The 24105-nt window shown below is 37.7% G+C and overlaps 1 protein-coding gene across 13 annotated transcripts in view; it reads left to right on the forward strand.

Moving 5' to 3' along the window:
• Positions 1-6151: 6151 nt before the first annotated feature.
• The window catches only part of qki2 (QKI, KH domain containing, RNA binding 2), a 33885-nt gene continuing 15931 nt past the window's right edge, over positions 6152-24105 (forward strand). For 8 of the 13 annotated variants that reach the window (XR_006983498.2, XR_006983499.2, XM_017483852.3 and 5 more), the window contains exons 1-3: positions 6154-6872; positions 16296-16438; positions 23373-23489. Coding sequence is in view for 10 of the 13 variants with exons in the window: in XM_017483852.3 (XP_017339341.2) it covers positions 6731-6872; positions 16296-16438; positions 23373-23489 (402 nt within the window). In the remaining 3 variants the exon portion in view is untranslated. Of the gene's footprint in view, positions 6873-16295; positions 16439-23372; positions 23490-24105 lie in introns of all 13 variants that reach the window. The other 5 variants (XM_017483855.3, XM_047159307.2, XR_006983497.2 and 2 more) reach the window with 3 other exon arrangements.

The raw sequence follows: 24105 nt of genomic DNA on the forward strand, positions 1-24105 counted from the left end.
GATTTACTTAAGAGGAGTCCTTTACCTCAAAGTATGTGATATAATGAAAGTAAATATTTTAATTCATTGCTGAATCCCATTGATATAGGATTGATGTATTGAATTTTATTTTGTTTGAATGAAAAGACTGTTTATGACATTACCAATTTAATTCAGTGACAGGAAGAAAGAAGAAAGAAGAGACCTGATGACGTGTTTACTACTTTACAGGAAGAGAAATCCATTACTCCACTCAGAAGGTGAATTTTATGCTAAACAATGATGTAAAATTACCAGGGGAATCTTAAAAAAACCCAACTCCCTTTCCTATAACTCCTATAACTGTAGGAGACAATTTATCACTGATGGTTTTGATTTGAATAGACATATAGCCTCAGGAACGCTGTCATTGTAGTGGAATTTGGGTGTTCGTAATCAAGTTACCTGCCAGTAATGACATTACTATAGCCACAGTGACACACCTACACCATTTATGGATTATCCATGACAGAAAAATCAGCCTCTGTAATGTGTTGAAAATGCTATAATATAATCTTACACTCACACACACTCACACGTGCACTCACACAACATCACGATGAGGATTTTCTTTTTCCACTCAATTTTTTTTCACTCAACTTGTATCTGTCTGAGTATTTCATCATCATTTTCTGGAAACAACTTTAGTTACTGGGTACAAAGCTATGAAGCTTTCATGCAACCTGATGCACTTTACTGTGACAGATATGTAAGCCATAGAAACTTTATTATAATAAATTTTGTGAATTAGCATCAGAACTATATATAATTATATTAACCCTCTTTTTTTTTAGTTAAATTAATTTTTTTGTTGTTGTTTCTGCCATTAAATGAATGTAATGTACAGTCAATACAGAGTAAGTCTGCAACTCTGGTATATGTTCTTCCACTAATACCAGAATATAGGCTTCAGATGACCTTAACTCACTCTAATCAGTTTGTATCATCAAGTGGAAAAAGCAAGCAATCTACCAGCCCTCTCCCTGATGGAGATTGTTGTGTGTTGTCACACTTTCCCAGCCCCCTGTTAACAGCCATCTGTCTCTCATTTGGATTTGTGACAAGGGCACTGAGACCTTGAGGCATGTGTGACATGAAGCAGAGGTGAGGTGCTACATTTGGGGGGAGGTTTACAAACAGCTAAGTATAGAACCCCTGTCCTCTCTTTCCCAGTGGCCATTAGAAAATAATGAACTTCCCCTATCACCAATATATCACCAGTAATTGTTGTGACATTGGCAACACTTCACTGCACAGCTACTTAAATCCCGATGTAAATAAACTTAACACAGAATGAGACAAGACAGTTAATATAAATTCAAAAGAGTTTAGTGCTATTTAGACAGACACTTAAACCAAGAGCTTGGCACAAGAAAATTACTGTGTGCTAGTAATACAAATGCCTCATAACCTTCTGAATGCTTAGAGATATCTGGAGATGTAGGAGGACTTTGCAATGATTTAAAAATAGTCATCTCTGAATGCTCACTTTAAATAAGTTGTGGCAACTCAATTCTATTTAGCCTTATCTTTCAGTCAATTTATCCACTGATATATTAACATCATGCAGAAGCGTATACATAGATCATGCATAGTCTGAAATTATTCCAGCTGAACATGAAATATAACATTAACGGTACAACAGGAAGTGGAAATGTTTTGAAAAAATATATATATTTATTTGCATCAGTATGCATGCTGAATCCTTTCATGCACTATAAATGGCCATTCTATCTCTTAGCATTTAAGAAACTCATTCGTTTTATGAATCACTTTGGGGCACTAGTGCTTTTCCTGACCTTTTCATTCTGTCAAAAAAAAGAAGGAGAAATGGTCTGTGTGGACTTAGTGTTGCAGGGCATGATTATGAGTCTATTCCAGGGTGGTATGTTAAGAGGCCTGTGGGTTCCTCTCTGCTCACACTGCCTCTCAGCTTAATGTTCAGTGCACTTAAATTCTCTGCTCCTGCTGCGAGCCAGTGCATCAGATATGTAACATTACCCACTATGCATAATGGATTAGTAATAAATCTATTTCTGTAACAAGGCTATGACTCCTGCGTTATGTCTCTATGGTCTTTATTAGTGAATACCAATGAGCCTTCATGGAGTGAGAAAGAGAAAAAGAAGAAAGAATGTGAGGTAGAAAGCTAAAATAGGTCAGAGTGAAGTGGATATTACATAGCAATGAGAGAAAAATTGTTCTCTATTACTCATCATGGGGTTTCAGTTCTGTTATTCTATTCCACAAGTTATATGTAAACAGTTACTGTAACTTGTTATGATTTTAGACTAATTCTAGTAAATGAATGAATAACATAGATCAATTTTAATATTTTATATTTAATTAAATCAACTGATAATGATAAAAAATAAAAAATTGTCTCTATCCTAAACTCATAATGCTCCATGACATTTTTTAACCAGTCCATGGTTAGTCCATGACAGACCGTAACTGTCAGGCACAAACTGATGTCCAATCATCTTTCAATCATGTACACACTTAAATCTCTATATCAGTTCTAAAACAGATTTAAAGATGTCTTCCATGTTCATGTATTTCAGGGAAAATATATTGCTTTTGAGAACACAAATTCAAAAGATTAATTAATTTGCAGTGGAGCTGGAGTTTATACAAGGAAAACTGTGCAAGGAAACTTCACTGTGAATAGAAAGCCATTTTATCATAGGACACCATGTACACACACATTCACACACTCATTCACCAAAAAAAAATCCATACATCTTCAAAAATAAATAACAGTTAATCCTAGATAGTTTTTTATCCCCACATTGCAAGGCTTCATTTAAAAATCAGTCTATAACTAATGGTTAAAAATAATGATCAATGGTGTGATGAACTATTTTGTTCCTTTTTTAGAGTAAAATTCAGGTTTCTTAAATAGGTTATGTTTTTTTAATGTTTTTTTTTGAGACAAATTGCCTCACAATTTAAATTAGCCTGGGGAGAAGGCCACCCAGAGTTTTCCCAAGTGACAGGTGATGTCCAGCTGTATCTACGACAGTTGGAGCAAGCCAAAGTACATTTATTTTGGTTCTTTCCATCTACTTATTTCACACAATTTTTGCCTTTCTATTTTTTTTGTATTTATGTTGTTTCTATATTATACACTTTATTACACATGGACTGAATCAAAATGATTTTCTAAGCCATGACATTACAACATTATGTCAAACAAAATTGCTTTTGCCATACCGTCATACAATATATTCACATTTTACACTTACACAAATGTCTCATGCTACATGTGTAGCAGGTCTAGTACAGAGCACTGACGCTGACCTCTGACCTGATTCTCTCTAGCTTTCTCTCTATCTCTCTCGCTCTCTCTCTTTAATGCACAAATGTCTTTAAAAGCACAGTCATTACAAATTTGGATACAGGTGGGGATGTATCTCACAGTTTTCCTAACAGTGCTGCCATCTGTTTTAGCAGCTCATGTGAAAAATAAACATTACAACACTATTTATCTCAAATATTCCAGCTTTCAGAGATTTGTTTATACATTTTCATTTGGCAGACACATTTTTCCCATGTCAGTCCAAGGAAGCAAGTGAGCATTAAGGGCTTTGCTCACCTTTTGATCCTACCCACTGTAGCGCTGCTGCCCCAAACAAGAGAAATGACCATCATTAATTAAAAAGATCTGTCATCATATATTAATGCTATATTTACCATAAGGTTTAACGTTGCTTCAGATTTTTGCAACTGGATTTTGAAACAGTCGTTGCAAAGCATGATATTAGCTACAGAGGAGGACTGAAGGAAGGCGAGAAGGAATAACAGACGGAAGGATGTGGACCTATTCATTCACTAATTGCTGTCACTTCAGTCTGTCAGCTTATAGTAATTACAGAGTGTCAAGCCCATGAATGGAAATAACAGTTCAATGACTCAGATATTGCTCTTCTTTTCTGCCATTTCAAGTGATTATCTGTGTCAATGTGGGGTCTGATAAACAAATATTATTTTCTTAAAGATTTACATTATTTCGGAGTGGTATTGTTTTACATACAGTAATCTCTATGAAATGGCCTGTCTCTTGCTTCCTCAGAAGGAGCAGCAGTAATGAAACACATCCTTTCTTCTCAGTGATCTCTTAATTACGTTTCTATTTATTTAGCGGTTGGGCTGTGGTGCTGGTGGGGGCTCTAGGGATTGTCTAACTCCTGTGTTAAACAGCCTGCATTCCGATCCTCTGATGCCCAGCCAGCCAGTCTAACACCATCCCTGTTTTCATCTCCACGGCCCAGCAAATTAGCACCCAACCGACTCCCCCACTTATGTGTCTGCATGGCAGAAACAGAGGAGATGGTTCGACAAATATTGTAAACATTGAGTAATCATGTAGCATTTGGCTACTTTTGTGCCTATTTCACAACTGTAGTATTTACTTGTAAATTGAAACTTGTACTTAGTGGCCACCTTACCTAACTTTACCTAGATTCATTTTTCACATACACTTATCATGGAAATACAGATGGTAACCCACAGCTTGGTAGACCCTCTTTACCCAGTCTTCTGTAAGATCACTGCTGGTTTGACATTATTTGCATGGACCATTCTTAACACAGAAGTTTGGTAGTCCCTCTCTACCCCATCCACTCTGGGACCATGGCTGACCAGGCATTATTTGGTTGGACTATTCTCAGCACAACAGTGAACCTTATATAGCGGCATGTTAGCAGTGTTTCAGTAATACAGATGTATCAGATGGAGTGGCGTTGGTGGTTTTTATAATCCTCAGTATGCTTTTTTCGGCTAGGTATGTTCTACCAACCAAAAGATATCCAGCCAATAGTACTGACACTGAAGGAGGGATAGGAGATAATAATAGATAATACTCTCTAACTGTACACCTACAAGTACATTAACAAGGTAGGTAGGTAAAATGGCCATTAAGTGTGCATAGTGTTAAAATGCCCCAGCACTGCTTATTACAAAACACCGACTACTGTGCCACCATGTCAGAATAGTCCACCACATATACACTATATGCCCAAAAGTTTGTGGACACCTGACTATCACACCCATATATGCTTGCTGAACGTCCCAATCCAGATTTCCCAAAATCCAGTCCCCCTTTTGCTGTTATAATAATCTCCAGCTTCTGGATAGGCTTTCCACTAGATTTTGGAGCATGACTGCGAGGATTTGCCCATTCAGCCACAAGAGCATTAGTGAGGTCAGGCATGGATGTCGGGTGAAGTGCATTTGGCTTTCCAATTCATCCCAAAGGTGTTCAGTCGGGTTGAGGTCAGGACTCTGTGCAGGCTACTTGAGTTCTTCCAATCCGACCTTGGCAAACCATGTCTTCATGGACCTTGGTTTGTGCACAGGAGCGTTATCATGCTGGAACAGGTTTGTTCCCCTTAGTTTCAATGAGGGGAATGTGTAATACTACAGCATGCAAAGACATTCTAGAGAACTGTGCTCTTCCAACTTTGAGGCAACAGTTTGGGGAAGCTCTATATACAGTATGAGTGTGATGGTCAGTTGTATACAAACTTTTGGCCATATAGTATATAACATCCAGTCTGTGGTGATTCTATCATGGTTCCTTTCCACCATACACAAATTGTGTGTAGTACAAAAATGTATGCATACAAAGTGCACCTATTTGGTACACGTATCTAATAAAATGGCTCTTATGAGGGCTTAATGGCTTTTATAAACCAGCTGGATGCAAGTCTTTCACTCTTGCACTGTTCCCTGTGAAGAATAGTGAAGAATACAAGGCCCTTTACTGTGTTTATTGAAGCTCTACGTTTGATGTTTTAGAGTCACTTGTCTTCTTAGAGATCCCTTCTTCTGAAATCAGAGAAATCCACATGGGCCAAAGTTGATCCAAAGGCAGCCGTTTGTCATTAAACACTGTGGATTCAAAAGAACTTTCTTATGCATAGTCAAATGATTCAGTCTGCAGGTGTCTAATCATCTATTCACCAACTGGTTACAAAATATTACAATCACTGTCTGTGGTGGAATGCCTGGTTTATATTTTGGTGGGGACCAACGGAGGAGAGAGAGAGAGAGAGAGAGAGAGAGAGAGAGAGAGAGAGAGAGAGAGAGAGATTGTATAAAAATTTCTCCTCCTATTCTCTGGCTTGGTTGATGGCTGCGCGCGCGGATGGTCACATGACCGCGGGCGTTAGGAAAGCAGCAGCAGCAGCAGCAGTAGTAGAGTCTCTTGAATACCGACACAGCAAGCGGAGAAGAGTTTGCACAGCTCCAGACCTAGCCTAGAAACTTCACACAGCTCTCAGGATCGCTCTTATAAACCGCTAGTCCAAATCATCTGGCCAGGAAGTGGAGGTCCAGAGAGGTCGAATGGCCTGGAAATAGCGTTACTCTGACGGTTACAATCTCTGAGAGTAAACAAAACAAATCGGAGCGGTCATGCGGGAGTCCGGACAGTTTGCGGAGCTTTTCTGACCTTTATAAATCACGCACACCAGCGATTTTTCCCTTCCGGCGTGTTTCAAATATCTATTTGTTTGTTGAAGAGATATTTTTGTAAGCGAGACACTTTGAAAGTGTTCTGGCTCGAAGCGGGACTTCTCTGGAGAAGTGAGGACAGAAGAGGGGTCTCAGCCTGATAGAGCCTGTGGAGGAGCCTGCGGTGGAGTCTGTTCTTCTCCTCATAACTGTCGTTTTTCCCAACTGAAATTTAAAGCAGACGTTTTGAAATATGGTGGGGGAAATGGAAACAAAAGAGAAACCCAAGCCGACTCCTGACTATCTCATGCAGCTCATGAACGACAAGAAACTGATGAGCAGCCTGCCTAACTTTTGTGGGATTTTCAACCACCTAGAGCGGCTTCTGGACGAAGGTAAAAACTTATACGAACACGTTCTTATATTTGTTAAACCACGTTGTCCTCTTTTCTGTGTTTGTTTCGAGAATAAATATGCACTGAGTTGCCAATATGCCTACTTTTTTTTACCCTCATGACAGTAAAGAGACTAACGTTTCATCTGAAACGCGGCGTGCTGGATGCGGATCACTAGGGGCAACACCCCAAATATGGCACTGCTTTAAACTTTTATTTTCTTATTTAAGAAACACCTTGTGTTTACCACTTGGAGAACTAAATAAACTTTTTATTCGGCTAGTATTGCTTTAAAAGTGCTATTTGAGAAACAACAATGAGGTAAAGCAGGGTGGTCTGTGCCTATTAGTTGCATAATGATTGATAAATAAATAAATAAATAAATAAACGCAAAGCGATGTAAGTAGGTGAAGAATGCGCGAGGGCGGTGTTGCTGTTTGGAAGGCAACACACAACTTGTGCGCATGCGCGACGACGGTCAGCAAGGGGCTCCGGCCAGTTCAAATGAAAGGCGTGGATAATGTGGGCCTCATCACATCAGCCCTATAACTAAATCATTTCATGAAAATAATCAGACAATTAAACTATTACTCTTATTACGCAAATGCAGCATATAACCTGCCTCAAAATGTACTTAGTAGCCATTGCAGTCCAAACACATTGTGATAAAATGTTGATTTGAAACATTCCAGTTTTTCTTCATTACAGTGGCTCTTAGATTTAAGCTGACATCATTGACTTGCATTAACATAAATCCTGAAGAAAAAAAATCCTGGACTCTGGCTATGCTTTATGGACCCCACTTTGAGATGTAATGATTTAAAGGTTGGCTTTGCTTACTGCCTAATGGTGAGCATGTAATAAAATTGCAGCTTGAATAGATCACTTAGACATTCTGTACCACAAAGCTGAATCATTTTAACATTAATCGGTATCATTAATTAGGCTTCTATACAGTAAACAGGTTATAATTTACTAGAACTGGTAAGTTATCTTTCATATGCAAAGTTTGGTTAGCCATGGCTGAGTTCCTTCTCACTTTATTGCTGAATCTGTTGAATTTACAAGAGTATCTGTGCATGCTTGCCTGGAGAGAAGGCTACTTTGGCAGATTTATGTCTTCAGTATTGGCTCTAAGGGTTGGAGTCTATTCAGCCAGGCTGCTTGATATGCACAGTGACTTTGGATGTGTATCAGCTCACAGATTGTGCTCTACTAAACTGTTTAGTTCTCTTAAAGCCGTGTGGGTCAGAAATAACTTTACTAAGTTTCTGTTTTCACTTCCACATGTTGGAGTCTTGTTTTAGGGTGCTTGCAAAACTTAGACAGAATTACAGGACAAAATAGGGAAAAAAAGGTTTTTAGTTTGGAAAAAAGGTCTCCTGCAGCATGATTTTAGTTTGGTTTTTTAGATTGTGTGTTTTGTGTGCATGACTATGATTATGTTATCTAATAGGAACACACACTCTGTTTTTATGTAGCTTATTAAATTATCTTCATTAAGTCATTGAGTAACAAAATCTGGGAAAGGATCCAGAGCCGTGTTGAACCCGAGCCTGAAATCATGGGTCATTTAATGTATAATTCAGTATGTAGATTAGAGACAACCAGAGCCTAGTCATAGCTGTACAAGCTCTAGATAGTTAACATTTGGAATGACTGAGCACATTGCTGAATAACCAATTATGTTGACTTGAACGTATTTGGAATCGTACCTGATCGTACTCTGACGCCAGTTGGTATCTGTCCTTGAAACGTTAGTTATAAGTTTCAGATTTTATTCCATGCATCAATTCCAGCACACATTCTTTTCCTGCTAAATATAAGCCCATTGATTATAGTTTAACAATGGAGATGTTGGTCCAAAAAATAAATGATTGCTCCTTGGCTGTTTCAGTTAGATATGAAGGCTTGATTGCTGTCACAGCATACAAGGAATGTCAGTTTTATTCTATTATGCCTCCTCTCTAACAAGTCTTAATGTAAGAAAATATAAGACAATACCTTACAGTACAATTTACTATACAGTTTTATTTGTATAGCACAAAGCATATTTATAGAAATCTAGATGTAGATTTAGGTCCCTAATGAGCAAGCCAGAGATGACAGCGGCAAGCAAATTTCCCTGAGGTGACATGAGTAAGAAACCTTTGAGAGGAACCAGACTCAAAAGGGAACCTGTCCTCTTCTGGGTGATAGCGGGATTAAAAATCATTACTCTTCTACAACATTTATACATTTACAGATATATACAGATGCACACAGAAGAACAGATCTGTGCACATATACATATTTACTAGTAATTGAGTAACTCTTAGTGCAAAGGTGAAGGTGCAGCAATGTAGACGTATATGTGTAGTGCATGAGACTGATAAACTTTTCAATAAAAATATTGTACAAATATATTGTGATAAGTTTTTATTTAATCGCCTTCATGCACTTTGCTTGACTCTAAAAGAAGCGCTCTAATTATAGTTCAGAGTGTCTGGGTGAGTTTACAAATGTACCATATTATTTTGGTAGTCTTAGCTGTTTCAAATATATGTGTTGCTTCTAAAGCAACACTCAAGGTGTAGGCCAGTGCATGCCTAGTGCTAGGCTAGTTCACATTGATTTTATGTGAACAGAAAGCAATGTACTGTACATTGCAATTGTTTCAAGCTGTAATCCATGTGAGTTTATTTCTGAATGGTGTCACCTACACAAAGTGACATGTGAGCTTGTTTCTTTTGTTTTGACCTTTGGTTGTCCTCATGTCCTTTCTGCTTCAGCATGCTGCAGTTGGTGTTTGCATTTCACTGGTGTACCACTGTCCACCCAAAGGATAGACAAACAGTTAGTGACCGACCCTGTAACTCATCTAGTATTATGTCGTTACTATTAGACATACTGAACGTGGCATTTGGAGCGGTAGAGCGACAGAATGCTGTGTAGGAGTGAATTCCAGGAAAAAGCGTGGGACAGTGTTACACTGACCTTCTTCATTTACTCAGAGAGACATTTTTTCGACCTGTTGGTGAGCACATGTGACATGAATGCCCTTTGATTTAAATTTCATTAAGCTATTACTTTCTAGCTAGGCTGTGTTACACAGCCAGAGTGAGAGGCATGAACATACATGAGAGTGTGGAGAACAATGAGGACACACCAGCCTATGAAGGAGGTGCAGTCAGAGTGAAACGTCACTAAATATATGTGTTCAGAGGGAGCCTTCTGTGCTCTTGACACTGCTGTAATTAAGCAGCCGTAACCTGTTGTTTAAGGACCAGTTACATCAAGTGTGACATGAACACTTTTGGGATGTTGCCTGGTGACTTAAGCATTCAAAAGAACAATATTACCTCAGATCTGAAGTCTGTGGGCGTCATGGTGGCACAGCAGGTACCATTGCTGTGGGTAGCCTTGCAATCTCACAGCTCCAATGTCCCTGGTTCAGAGTGAAGCTTGCTTTACTGTCAGTGTGGAATTTTACGTATTCTCCATGTGTCAGCTTGGGTTTCCTCCAGCTTTTCCAGTTTCCCATTATGGCCGGTATGTGGATTGACTATGCTAAATTGGCCCTAGGTGTAAATGAAAGTGTGAATATTTGTTTGCATGGTGCTGTTCGATGAACTGGTGTCCCTTCCAGGGCGATTTTCGTAGTGTTCCTGGGATTGGCTCCAGATCCAGAATGACCCTGACCTGGATAAACCGTTAATGATTCTAAGGGTACGTTTATATGACAAAGATGTTCTAAAAACGGAAATGTTTTTCCTTTGCGTTTTTGAAAAGTTTGGGTACAGGCGACAACGTTGTCAAAGCGATCCCCGTTCACACGGATCCGCGAAAACGGCTAAAAACATTGTATTATGCATGCCAAGCCTGTAGTTGGCGATGTCATTTTGTAAAGAAACACTACGCGAGGCAATAATGACATCGTTTTCAAAAACTTGCACTTGAAATCCGTTTTCAAAGCTTGCATTTTCAGGCCCCAAGCGGTTGTCGTGTAAACGAACAGCCAAACCGCATAAAAAGTTTTGAATTTTTAGTTTACGTTGTCGTGTAAACAGCCCCTTAAACTTGTAGGGGAAAAACAGCTTTTGACCACCTTGAGTGTTTTTGATTTCCAGGCAAACTCTAGGAGATGGAATTACCTTTTTGAAACCATTGGTGCTGGTATTAAATCACCATGTGTTTAATCAGGACAGTGCAGTAGAGATTACATTGAAAAAGAAGCAGCCTGGTTATACCTCACTTTGTACTATTATTATAGGATCTCATAAATCAGACTGGTTTTCTTGGACTGAACCAATGTCACCATTCAGTTTTTAACTAGTCAGTGTCCTGTAAACCTTATCTCTGTTGTTAAAATTCATCACCCCCTCATGACTGATCTCTTTAATGAGATTGCACTGCTGATCAACCAATCTGTCAGGCTTGTCTCTTTTGATCACATCATACCAGTTTTTCCACAAAGATAGCAGGGCTTGTCTCCATAAATTTAGCTTTCCTACTAAATGCCATCTTGCTAAATGCCTGCCAGAAGCTTGCTGTTCCAGGCTACCTGTCTTATAGCTACTCAGCGCAAAGGGGATACCTGTCATCCAACCACAGTGCCATATATCACCACAGTGTTGTTTACATCTCCACTGCTCCCAATCACATTACATATGGTATTCTCGATGGTCAGAGACACAATGACTTGCTCACACATGCTGATCACAGCTTGTCTATCAGCATGCATGTCTTGTGAATGCAAGTCACGAAATGCCAAAAAGCACAGCTTGGTGAAATAAGAGAAAGATAAAAACAGATGAGCGATCCTGGATTCTTTTAGAAATCCGATTACGAATAGTGTTTTATATGAATAGTGATTTTCTTCTTACAAGTAAATCTCAGCTACATGTTTTATGTTATAAGTTCGTGTTATCTTGGTCATTGATGGAAGTGAAAAAACAGGATTATGTTTTTTGGCTGGTTCTTGGTGTGGGTGTGGTGGCTCCATAAGTGTCAGAGTCAAGAACAAGCTTTTTCTTGGCAGTAAAAAAGTACCCAGATTGTTTCCCTGTTTGAGGCCTGCTCTTTTATCCATGTGCGAGCAAACCCTTTGCGTAATAAATTTTACCTTTCTTTAGCACGTTTTCTATTTTTGTGAGCACTTTTTGTTCCTTTTGTGCTAGCCACAACACCTATTGCATCCGTACTTGAGCGTACCTATCCATAACCATTAAAATCTCACAAGCATGATAAGTTTTTAGCTTTGAATGTCAGTCTTTTCCAATTCCAGAAGATTAAAGCTTCAGCCAAGATTACCACACATGAGAGTGGCCCAAATTAGAATTGAGAATATTACACTCAGTGTGATTTTTGCTGTTTGTACTCACATAAAAATGGCACTGAGGACTGTCACCCTGTCTGGTAGGACCATGCCATGGAGTCTTATGCGCCAGCTTCTGAGGGCAATTGCATCAATAACAAGAATTTGATGCCAACAGTTTATAATTATCTTTCTAGCGGTCATAGTCATGAAGAGTTTGTTTTTTACATATAGTCCTCTAAAGTAAATATATTCCATTCCTCTGTCAATTTCTCAGCCTTGCTCTTTTCTCCCTCTTTGTCTCTCCATGCACACAGTGTAGGATGGTGTGAAACAGAGTGACCCTTTTGTCTTTCCCCATAATGCCTCATAGTCATGAAGATTGAGAGTCCTATCTGGCAGTGGAATTTTTTTCTCCAAACTACCGTGGAAACTATCTGACATCTGGCATTAAATCATGTCCACCTCTTTGCTAGATGAGATCTCTGACTTCCAGTCATTTGGCCTGTGATTATGGATAGCTAAAACATATTTTTCAATTCCATAAAGCATAAACAAGTGCTTACATAATCAGGTTAGAGCTATTTTTTTTTTTATTGTATAAAATCTTTTTTCTTCAGCTCTTAGATCTATCACCTTTGACCGTGTCCACAATTGTAACTAATTGATATATTTACATGGTTACAAGCAAAATCATGACCTGTGTCTGCATGGACAGTACATACTTAAAATGCTGTCGGTGCTTCATTTTAATTTCAGACTACCTTAAATAATGGATGGTATTCAGTAGTGCACAAATGACATTCACACACTGTTCAATTTATTGGATCAAACTTATGCGTTTCCCCAACTTATTTACCCTAAACCTTATTTAATGTAAAAGTACAAAATATGGGAGCATGTATTTGTACACACAATTACAATGTCTTATTATAAGATTAAAGTAATTAAAGTGTTCAGCAGTGACTCTGTATATTTAAAGCACCGAAAGTCACTCCGGATTTTGGAGGTGATATTTATGCCTTATGGCTTATGCCTTAATGATGTAGTCAGTACATGATAACATACCACAGCCACTGTATCATGATGGAGCATTGCGCTGGTGGACTCGGATGGCAGGAAACAGACACACACTGTAATTGAGATCTGTCTGCCGTCTTTCCCTTAGCTCTAAAATGATGGATTACAGTAGGGTGGATGGTGTGCAGTAGGGAGGCTTTGTAGTGCTGATCAACAGTCTGTAATGTTTGGTTTTAGTGCCATTGAAGGTGCTATAATAATAGCTCAAGTGGATGTGGCAATTATATTTTACCCCAGGTGTTTAAGGATAAGGGCACTTGCACGTCATAGAGTGACTCAGTGTGTGTAGGTGTTGTGTTTCTGTACATTAGTCAAGCTGGTCACTAACTGTGGTAAGGTGCTTGTATTGAAATATTAGTTATATGCTTAAAAATATAAAAGATCAAAGTCCTTCATTTGCAGGTTTACCATCACCATGTAACACCATTTAACTGTACAACTTTTACACAAAACAAATTCTCCTGCACTTTTTACTTTTGCGTTTTTTAGAACTTATTTTTTTACTGAAATGCCTTTCTTGTTACCCTGTTACTTTTGTTATCTTTTTAAAATTCTGTTCCCTTCCTTCATAGCTTACTTCATAAACCAGTGGCAATATTGTACTGTATAGCAGTATTACTACTAATAAACTGCAGTACTTGGGCATGTGCTGATTTGTGTGTATGTGTATTTTCGTCACTGGGCTTGTGGACCCATCAACTCTTCTGTGTGAGAGACAGGGTCAGTTAGGTGCTTACAGTGACCTCCACTAATATTGGCACCCTTGGTAAATATGAGCAAAGAAGGCTGTGAAAAATTGTGTTTATTGTTTAACCTTTTGATCTTTTGCTTAAAAAATTCACAAAAATACTTCATTCATGGATGTCAAATAATTGCAAACACAACACAGGTTTATATAAAAAAAAACTTTATTAAATATAGGTGTGCAACAATTATTGGCACCACTATGAATTCATATGAGAAAAGTATATTTGAAGTATATTCCCATCGGTATTGAAAAAATTTTTAGTACTCCTGGTGACTAGGAACAGGAAATTGTTCAATAATGACTTCCTGTTTCACAGGGGTATGAATATGAGGTAACACATAGGCCAAATTCTCTTAATCATTCATAACAATGGGTAAGACCAAGGAATATAGCTGGGATGTGCGGCAAAATGTTGTTGAGCTTCACAAAATGGGAAGTGGCTGTAAGAAATTAGCACAAACATTGAAAATGCCCACCATCAGGGCAATAATGAAGAAGTTCTAGTCAACTGGAAATATTCTGAATCAACCTGGAATTGGACGTGTGTCTACATTGTATCAACGCACTGTGAAGAGGATGGTTTGAGTGGCCAAAAAGGATAACAGCTGGAGAATTGCAGAAGTTAGTTGTGTCTCGGGGTCAGAAAGTCCTCAATACCACAATTCAAAGTCACCTACATCAGCACAAGTTGTTTGGAAGGATTTCAAGACAAAAGCCTATTTTCTCATCCAAAAACAAACTCAAGCATCTTCAGTTTGCCAGACACTACTGGAACTTCAAATGGGATCAGGTTCTATGGTCAGATGAAACCAAAATAGAGCTTTTTGGCAATAAACACCAGAGGTGGTTTTGGCGCACACAGAGAGGTAGCCATATGGAAAAGTACCTCATGCCCACGGTTAAATATGGGGGTGGTTTAATGTTTTGGAGCTGTTTTTCTTCCAGAGGACCTGGACATTTTGTTAGGATACATGGCGTCATGTGCTCTATCAAATATCAATAGATATTAAATGAAAACCTGACTACCTCTGCCAGAAAGCTTAAAATGGGCCGTGGTTGGATCTTCCAGCAGGACAATGATCCAAAACGTACATCAAAATCAACACAAAAATGGTTTACTGAACACAAAATCAAGGTCCTGCAATTGCCATCCCAGTCCCCTGACTTGAAACCCATAGAAAACCTGTGGGAATGTTCCCAGATCCCTTGCCATGTATTCTCCAACCTCATCGGGCATTATAGGAGAAGCCTCAGAGCTGTTATCTTGGCAAAGGGAGGTAGCACAAAGTATTGACTAAAAGGGTGCCAATAATTGTTGCATACTTATATTTAACAAATATATTGTTTTTGGATTAACCTGTAATTTTTTTTTTGCAATTGTTTGATATCCATGAGACAGAGAATTTTTGTGATTATTATTATTATTATTTTTTTAATTTTAACAAAAGATCAAAAGGTTAAACAATAAAGACAAAGTTTCACAGCCTTCTTTGCTCATATTTACCAAGGGTGCCAATATTAATGGAGGGCACTGCATGTTATATATCATACTGCACCAGAGCCAGTTGTTTAAGCTTGCTTAGGCCTCAGATTTACTCCAGCTGAGAGAATCTTATGGGAGCCCCTCGGGCAATGCCTGTCTCGTCTCAGGGTTATATTAAGATTACAGCAATCGGCAAGTCTGGTGTGGACTTTGATGTAGCCATTTCAGACATTATTGTACCTCATCAAAAATCCATTCTTATAAGGAGTCTCTTTCATCCAATATTCTACAAAGAGCTTTTGTTAATAATAATATGTTTGTCTGGTCTCCTCAGAATTGCATATTTGTTGTGTGATTAATTCTGTGTGAATATTTAAGATAGTTTTGATGTGCATGACTGGTTTTGCTCATTGCCTTCTGGGAGTTGTGTTCATGCAGTGTGATTGTGATATTAAAATGTATTAAAAGAATTTGGATTAGCTAAGTTTACGTGATACCTTCTTAATGGTCAGTTTTATCAGAAAGAATGAATATTATCATCACAGACAGACATTTTTCATTGCTATCCCTGTGTTTCCATTCAGCAGGAGGCATTTAGGCCTAGGGTTTGCCTTTGCACTCAGAGAGGAAGCCTGGTCGATTTGGAATGCAAAGAGAGATTTGGGATCTTGAAGCGATTTAGCCAAGTTATCTTTTACCTGAAGTTCTGAGTTGTGCTAAAATCACTTGTGTTCTATGTTCTCTCTTTTTTTCCTAAAAGTGCATTCCTCTCAGTGCTATTGTGTAATTGTGTGTTTTTATGGCTCTATTTGGCAGAGATTGGCCGGGTACGGAAGGACATGTACAATGACACACTGAACAGTAGTACAGACAAAAGGACATCGGAGCTCCCAGACGCCGTGGGGCCATCTGCACAGCTCCAGGAGAAACTTTATGTGCCTGTAAAAGAATATCCAGACGTAAGTGGGATACCGTTGCTTATCCTTACAGTTATTCTCTTTATCCTTAAGGTCTTCAAACAGATTGTTGCTTGTAATATTGACACAATCCCTATTTAGGCATCCTTTATACCTTTATACAACTTCAAATTTCAGTTTAATTTAAGATTTTGTTATGCCTGCTACTGGTCACAGGATTCCCACGGACTATAAAAGTCAGGAAAGATAAGGTTGACCTGATAGGACTATACAGTTAATCATATTATAATAGTAATATTAACTACACTGGCATATTAAATATCAAGCTTGCCATTATTGGTTGAACTGTCTGTTTGGTTGCATACTGAGGTTTATGTAATAATTTGACTCTAATTCTGTTTATATTTAGACTTTAAAACATAATAAGATTAATAAGACTGCAAACATTATTAAAAGATTTCTTTATTTGAAATAATATGGGCTTAGAAGACACAAAATGCAAACAGCCAGCAAAATTATTGTGCTTGATTATTTATTTTTTTTACTATTATTGTGCTTTGTAGCTGTATTACCTTGAATGTTAAAGTCAAACGTGAAAAAGTCATAATTGTTATATTCAAATCACAATATACCAGTGGAAATGAGATTTATTCATTAATGTTAGATAAAAGTAAACATTTTGCTGTGAGTGTTGATGAGGCTCCTATTGTGAGTTTGTTAATGGCGGGAATTCTATGGGTTGTGGTATAGAGGTTTCCCTGAGTGGCAGTTTGACAGTATGTGTGTGTGTGTGTGTGTGTGTGTATATGTATATATATATATATATATATATATATATATATATATATATATATATATATATATATATATATATATATATAAGCATTGCTTGTTATATAAGTGTTTATTACTGATTACTTATGTAATAACCAATTAGGTGTTTTGTCCATGGAGCATTGTGGAATTGAGACTTGGTTTAAAGAGTCTGAAATAGAAAGAAATTTAATGAAAAAAAGTTTATTTGCTGAGGAGTCATGGAAAATTTAACTTCAAATAGAAACCCTGTGCTGATTATTAATGAGTGTGAAGTTGGAGGATGGCAAGATCTTTAATTACCTCAATCCACACCTCCTTATTTACAGAAATAACATAATTCTTGAGCTGAAGTAACAAATTAAATTGCTCCAGCTAGTTAAAACAAACAAAATAAGTTTTTCATTATTTCGTTCCAAATAGTTAGGCTATGCTGAAATAGCAGGATAATCTGATTTATTTACATGGATCGACATCTGCTTCGTCTGTTTAGACTGTAGTCATGTATTGGTTGTTTAAAAAAAAAAAAAAAAAAGGTTAGGCAGTTGGGTGATTTTAACAGTAGAAATTCTTTTTTGTACTCGAAAGCATAAATATGAAAATACTCAAATTTATTCTAAACAACCTATCACAGCTCATGTTTTACATCACAGCCATCACTGAGATTGAATATGCCAGAAAATGAGATTTGAGCTGTCTGTCTGAATATAGCATTAGTGCAGCACAAAGGAAATTCTAGTCAGAATTTGTCTTATTCTGACTAGGCCTGTCATGAAAGCTACATTTGTTTGGACGATATATTGTCCTAGAAATAATTACAATAGACAATATTATTGTCATTTTAAGACCTTTTTATGCCACTGATATAATGATTATATAATAACATAATAATGCAAGTACACCCTTTCAAAGAGCAATGAACTTTTAATTCTTAGGAATATTCAGACATTGTAATACAATACTGTGAATTCTTTAGGCTTTAGTTACTCATTGTCCGTGTTTTAGTGCGTTGTTATGGAAAGAGCGTATTCACAATGTGACTTTCTAGCGTGTTACTTAAGTTAAAGCTCACTTGTGCATTCGTGTCATTTTGTTCAGAAGCAAGTTATAGTATTAGGTTTATGTTGTGTATGTGTCTGATTATACACTCAGGTGTATAGGATGCGCTTGGGTGAGTTCATTAACCTGCTAGTAAAGCGCTACAGTTTACTGGTGTTCATTCATTGTTCAGCTTCAGCTCACGCATCTTAAGAGGCTCAATCCCTGACATTATTATCTATGACTGGATTATTTTTCTATAAAACCTTTTAGTGCATTGTTAATATCTTGCATGTATTTTTTTTCAGCAGTATGTTTGCATGTAGCACAGTATTTGCTTTCGAATGTGCATTTCTATCTTATATTTGGGGAATATTAAAAGTTTGAATTTTAATTTGACAGCTAGAGCAGACAAGAGGACAGAAGCAGCGTGAATGGATAAAATGTTGGTCACATTCATTCTTATGTAAATAACATGCATGTTAACACAATGGGCAATATCGAGGCTATGTCCATATATCGTACGATAAGTTGATTAACATAATTATTGTGATGGGCGTAATTCTGAGTTCAGTATTTTGTTTTCTATTGTACATGGTCAGAAAAGTGTATAGAAACAAATACTATGTATATATCAGAATTTGCAGTTGATGATGATTCAACCACAATACAGCAAACATCAAATTAGTTATTATCCACATTTTACATGCATTACATTTATTATTACTAATGGCTATTTATTTAGAGGCATTTTAGGTTATATTTATTATACAGAAAACACATTGAGTGATTCGTGTCTGCTTTCTTAAAGAGCTGACAGTTGGGATAGTGAGGTCGGGGGGTAATTGAGTTTGAATGAGAAACATCCAGCAAAATCTTCTGAGTGATGTATCGTATCTGATGTTTAGTTATCATTAACCTTTCTTCTTTGCTGTTCATATCAGGGTGGAATATAATTTTAGCACAGTATAAATCTAATCTTTTTAAATGCAAATACTGCAAATATGGATCAGAGTTGGACAATAAGTGAATCTGCTTATAATGAGATGAATATGACTAATGTGTACACACGGGGCTTTTCCAGGATTTGTTTGTAAGGATCATGTATTCAGCGCTGACATAATTAGACATCGAACCTCACATTGTCAAAGAATTCAGTTAAAGTGACGGAGAACTTTTTAAAATGCTGTAAAAATATTGACTTTGTGGACAGTGTAGACACCGCATCTGTTGTATGTTAAGTGAAGAAACACAAATGCCCAGTTTGGATGTATGTAATCAGTTATTGTGCTTGTTTAGAGCGCAACTTTTATCTCCTGTAATATTAACAGCATTCTGATAATCCCTGACAAGCCTCCCACAATACCTCAGCAGTCACAGGGGGCGTGTTGTAAAACTGCCCAGAGCTGATGGTGGAGAGGCATTTAAGGCTCTGGACTATGTCTCCTCTCTGAGCTGCCTCATTTAGGAAGAATGATCTAGAAAGTTATTCTTGCCTTCCCAGCACCTGTCGCTCATGAAACAGAAAACAAACAAGAGCTTTGAAGGAAATGATGGAGAGATGATAGAGACAGAGATGAGAGGTGTTTACATTCACCTTCTGATTATTTTTCCGCTCAGTTGCACTCTCTCTCACTTTTGTGATATAATCTCCGAGAATGATTTTGAGACTGCTGCCCCCTATTTCTCAGTCTCTCCCTCCCTTAATATTCTTCTCTCTCCCTTTCTCATTCCCTCCCCTTTCCTTTCCTCATCTCTTTCTCTGTGTTGGCTGGTAATGAGATTTGTCTGATTCTTTGTTGTTGTTAATTTAAAGTTGAGCACTTCAGATGAATTTAGCAAAACTGGTAAATGGCACAAGGGGAAAAAAGTCCTGATGTGAGAAATTCAATTATGTGTTTGCTTTTTTGCTCATCATTAATATTCTCAGTGCACATTTGTTTGTGATTGAGTCACACCTGAGGACTGTAATAAGCATACTAAAGTGCTGAGATGTTACTATGTGGGCCACTGAGCTGCACAGTCTATTACAGTCTCTATAATGTAAGTCCTACGAGCCTAACAAAATGGACACGGACATGTGTTTGTGTGCATGGATTTATGCACGTGCTCATATTCTCGCAAATGTAACCTTGTGATGTACTGGAGAGATGATGCTTGTGCAAAACAGTGATCAACAATGACACAAACAGCCTTTTGCCACACGGTAGTCTGATGAGCTCAGCTCTAAATATACAGCACAGAGGCTCGGCGGCCGCAGCAGCTGTGATCAGGCCAGAGGAGATGGGCTTTAAAAGGAAGAGAATGCATTGTGACCCTGAGAGAGAGACAGCTGTCTGGCTTATCACTCTGCCATCCTGACAGATAAGGTTAAACACTCTGAGAGCAGTGTAGCCACCAGCCAAAAAACACAACATATTATTCCAGGCCACTATTAGTTGCAGCTTATTAAATCACATTAAGACATTAAAACGAACTGCTTTAATTTGCTGAAATTAACATTTTGAATAGTCCCTGTTACAAATCCCTTTTTTTAGCGCTACTGTTCACAGCAGTTATCATGCCAGTCAAAACTCTCAGCTCAGTTTACTAGCTCAGTGATATGTGACCTTTTTTCTGCTGGGTCATTTGTAAAGCTTAAAGGCCAAACTGAAGAACTGATTTTACTTTTGGCAAATTAATACCACAGATCTGGTGAAGTGTAGCTTTGTTAGGAATATGTGCATATTTTCAGCATGTTTTGTGCATATTTTGTACTTTATTACATTCATTTTTATTAAGGTTTCTGAGTGAATTTCTGAGGTTTCTAAATTTCCTCTAAGCAGACCTGCTCTCCTCTTTAAGGTCTCGAGACTCCTTATATTTTGTCTGTTGTTAAAAGCAGTTTCCCACGTGATACTTTGTAATGCCGCGTCATCTATGTTTCATGTACTAGGCTTTCGTGTACTAGGTTATCAGATAACTTGTGCATTGCGTGTATATGTCTGTTCTAGGGTTGTCAAAAGTACCGGTACTTCGGTACCAAGTCGTTACTAAAAAGGAAAAAAAGTTGACGGTACCAGATTTTCATAAGTATCGGTAGTACCGGGTCAACCCAGCACTGACGTGCTGCCTGACAGGTAGTCAGTCGGGAACTTTTCATGGGTGCACCGTGCAACAAGAGCCAAAGCAGCAGCAGCTCCCCCGGTTACCATGGCTGTGTCCGAAACCGCATACTTACCTACTATATAGTAGGCGAAATACATGTGTTTCTCTCGGATGCTCGTTTTCCGCTTTCGGTGCTGTTATCGCTAAGTGTGTAAAACCTGCGCCAATAAAATTTATGTGCGGATAGATTAACCGTGCTTTCAGGAAGAGCGGCTGCTTAACCGCAGTATTTATTCAAGCAGTTCAAGCATGTGAGTTTAAAATGATGGTAGCAGTTGCATTATGAATGTTGTAGCATAGTTTAATTTGAGTGTTTTATTGCAAGAAAACGTCCTCGTTTTTGCTTACATAATGTTAGCATACGCGCGTTTAAAGTTAATATGGTCAGGAGTCCTTATTAACCATTTAACTTTTATTGGGGTAAAATAAATGGGAGGACATGATGGGGTTTACAAATTTTACACATGAGAGGCTTTTTGATGACCGATGTATCTGAAATTTATGTGTTAGAAAATAATAGAGGTGTGGCTAGCACTGTTTATGTCTTTAATATCAGTCAGTCAGAAAAACATTTCTACTCTTGCCTGGATAACTCCTAGTAGCTTTAATAATAATAATATACTTGAAGTATACAGAATGGCATTTAAAAAAATTACATTTTACATTGATATTTAAATTAGATAATAAAATAGTGTGTTGTTTAATTAGCATGTTTTTGTGTTTTGCTCTGGTACCGAAATTGGTACAGAGTATCGTGGAATTTTACTGGTATTGGTACCGACTACTGATATTTTTGTACCGTGACAACCCTAGTGTGGCTCTATGTTCCACATGTACCTCATTATTTTTCCTTTTCAGTACATTTAATGTCACATGAAACTGAAGCTGTACTGTTTAATTTTTTAAGTATAATATTACTTCTAATGGGGGTCAAGAACTGGTGGATGCAAATCAACTTCAAAATGTAATATAGTTCAGGCGATCTTGAGATCAAAAGTGTTCATTACTGAGTTGTTTATTTGAGGAAGAGAGTATTCATTTTAATATGAAGAGGTTCACTGTGGACAAATCAATTTCTTGTAGATTCATTAATTAAAAAATGAGTTTGGTTTAAAATGAGCACACCCATCAAGGCATTAAGGCAATATTCAGCTTGCACAAAAGCACAGGCGCTATAAGCAAATCATTTGCTACATGATTTTCAGAAAAGCGCTTTTATATATACTGACGTAAACAGAGGAAAACATCTCAGTAAAAGTTGGAAATGGTAACTAAATGACTGAGCATTAATCGTAAGTAAACGTCTTAAATGGTTGTCGTGCTGTGTTAGGCCTGGAAGAACAAAGTGAAAAATTGATCTGTGTCACGGGATGAGAGATGGGACAGATTTGTGGCTGATCTTTAGCAAATGCTTCATTCATAAGAGCCACTGGGTTGTGGATGTTCATCATTTCACAACAGGGTACAAAACTTTCCTCAGATTCCCTCAGAGTTTTACCAGATCTCTTTGATCAAATTATGTTAAGCATGATTTAGTGCACATTAGACCTTTGCCAAAGTTTCCAGCTGTGAAACAGTGTTGGTTCAGTAGTGTGTTTGTGTCTTTAACATTGGAGAGCTGGTCATAGGACATCCTGTGGTTTCTTTCCAAGTTGATTTAACAATATAATCAAATAAGAGACAAAATAAAAGGTTGTGGTAGGTTCAGTTACAAGTGTTACAACCCAAACTGTACTTTCATAATCAAATTTGTGTCGTTAAATACTCATGCATGTAGGTATGTACATTATAAATATAACATATAAATCATTCCGTCAACATGTGAATCACTCAGCCACTATGATTTAGCCGATCATTGACAGGTCTTTGCCCAGGTTTGTACACTATTTTGACAGCAGGAGATATGTAACAAGTGCATGACCTACAACTGCGTTCTAATTCAATGGCATATTTTTCTTCTTGCGGTGTGTCTTTGCAGTTCAACTTTGTGGGGAGAATCCTCGGCCCACGTGGGCTCACTGCCAAACAGCTGGAAGCTGAGACAGGCTGCAAGATAATGGTGCGAGGCAAAGGCTCCATGAGAGACAAGAAGAAGGTGAGCTTTTTCTTTTCTTTTTCCTTTTTGCTCTTCAGAAGATATTTTATTATTTGCAATAGATTTACAGTGTCATGTGGATGCTTATGCCTGTAGATATAGGATTTGTGCATATGCATGGCTAATGCATGTCAAATGCAGTTTCATCTTTTTGTCCTACACGACTATGGAACCAAAAAAAAACCCCAGACTTTTTGTTTGCCTCCAAGGGTGCCTGACATGATGGAAAAATGACTTGCATTAAAATGAAAATGAGTGCTATTAGAGTAAGAGATTTTAAGGGGGGAGCATTTTGCTTTTTAGAGCTGAGCAACGGTGATGGCTTCACTTTTTCAATATGTCTCTGACAAAACCATTTAGTCCATGTTTTTACATTAGCAGACAGTTTGAAATCACTGTAACATCCAATTTTAATTACACGCCAATTTTAAGAGCAAATCAAATTATTGTCTTAAAGACAGTTGTACTGTAATGAAGTCTAATGAATAACTGTACATTTAAATTTAGATTTGGTGTATGATGATGAAGTCTGAAATGTATATATCTGCCACATACTTGATTTTGGAGTGAAGGAATATGACAGTCTAGTAGCAGCTCAAATGTACCTGCCTGTGGT

Source organism: Ictalurus punctatus, chromosome 13, assembly GCF_001660625.3.
Source record: "Ictalurus punctatus breed USDA103 chromosome 13, Coco_2.0, whole genome shotgun sequence".
Lineage (NCBI taxonomy): Eukaryota > Metazoa > Chordata > Actinopteri > Siluriformes > Ictaluridae > Ictalurus > Ictalurus punctatus.